General features: G+C 51.6%; 1 protein-coding gene across 1 annotated transcript; it reads left to right on the top strand.

Moving 5' to 3' along the window:
• The first annotated feature begins 272 nt into the window (after positions 1–272).
• Positions 273–1,069, top strand: LOC116886295 (bcl-2-like protein 1). Its single transcript, XM_032887731.1, has one exon. It carries the CDS (start codon positions 368–370, stop codon positions 1,067–1,069), a length of 702 nt encoding a protein of 233 aa, XP_032743622.1. The 5' UTR covers positions 273–367.
• Positions 1,070–1,327: the final 258 nt, after the last annotated feature.

Genomic DNA, 1,327 nt, shown 5'->3' with positions numbered 1-1,327 from the left:
GGTGTTCCTGACCACCCCACGGCGTAAAAGGTGGATGGGATCGCTGCTTGGATACACGCCTCCCACATCAAGAAGACACCCAGGCCGCTGCTGCTGCCGCCGCCAATGCCGCCAAAGCCGCCACTACTGCTGCCGTCGCTGCTGCTGCTGATGCAAACCGAGGCCACGCTACTACTCGTGTTCCCAACGCCAAAACCACCAGACCTGACCGTGAGCACCCACCAGATGATTCAGTTAAGACTGCTCCTCACTCAGAACCCTATCTTGGCTTTGGATCCTGGAAGAGAATCGCTAAACACAGAGCAGACCCAGTGAGTGAGCAGATGTTTTGGACAATAGACTGGTTGAGCCCATCTCTATTATAAAAATGTCTCAGAGCAACCGGGAGCTGGTGGTTGACTTTCTCTCCTACAAGCTCTCCCAGAAAGGATACAGCTGGAGTCAGTTTAGCGATGTCGAAGAGAACAGGACTGAAGCCCCAGAAGAAACTGAACCAGAAAGGGAGACCCCCAGTGCCATCAATGACAACCCATCCTGGCACCTGGCGGATAGCCCCGCGGTGAATGGAGCCACTGGCCACAACAGCAGTTTATATGCGCGGGAGGTAATCCCCATGGCAGCAGTGAAGCAAGCGCTGAGAGAGGCTGGCGATGAGTTTGAACTGCGGTACCGGAGAGCATTCAGTGATCTAACATCCCAGCTTCATATAACCCCAGGGACAGCATATCAGAGCTTTGAACAGGTAGTGAATGAACTCTTTCGGGATGGGATAAACTGGGGTCGCATTGTGGCCTTCTTCTCCTTTGGCGGGGCACTGTGTATAGAAAGCGTAGACAAGGAGATACAGGTATTGGTGAGTCGGATTACAAGTTGGATGGCCACCTACCTGAATGACCACCTAGAGCCTTGGATCCAGGAGAACGGCGGCTGGGACACTTTTGTGGATCTCTACGGGAACTATGCAGCAGCCGAGAGCCAAAAAGGCCAGGAGCGTTTCAACCGCTGGTTCCTGACGGGCATGACTGTGGCTGGTGTGGTTCTGCTGGGCTCACTCTTCAGTCGGAAGTGATCAGACACTGACCGTCCACTCTCCTCTCTACTTTAGTTGGGCCCATTATAATTCTCATGCTTCTACTTACTTTCGGGCCATGTATACTCAATAGGCTGGTGGCTTTTATAAAAGAAAGAGTGAGTGCTGTTCAGGTACTGGTCCTGCGACAACAGTACCAAGAGTTACAATGGGATGAACAATGGCTCTAAGATTAGAGCCGATGAAAAAGAAAAAGTGGGGAATGAAGGATTAAAAATTAATAATAAGCCGCCTAAC

This window comes from Rattus rattus, chromosome 17 (assembly GCF_011064425.1).
Source record: "Rattus rattus isolate New Zealand chromosome 17, Rrattus_CSIRO_v1, whole genome shotgun sequence".
Classification (NCBI taxonomy): domain Eukaryota; kingdom Metazoa; phylum Chordata; class Mammalia; order Rodentia; family Muridae; genus Rattus; species Rattus rattus.
This window is presented reverse-complemented; position numbering and strand designations above follow the sequence as displayed.

Bases quoted from the DNA above. Each gene is read 5' to 3' on its own strand.
- LOC116886295 (XM_032887731.1), top strand. From the start codon at position 368: ATGTCTCAGAGCAACCGGGAGCTGGTGGTTGACTTTCTCTCCTACAAG.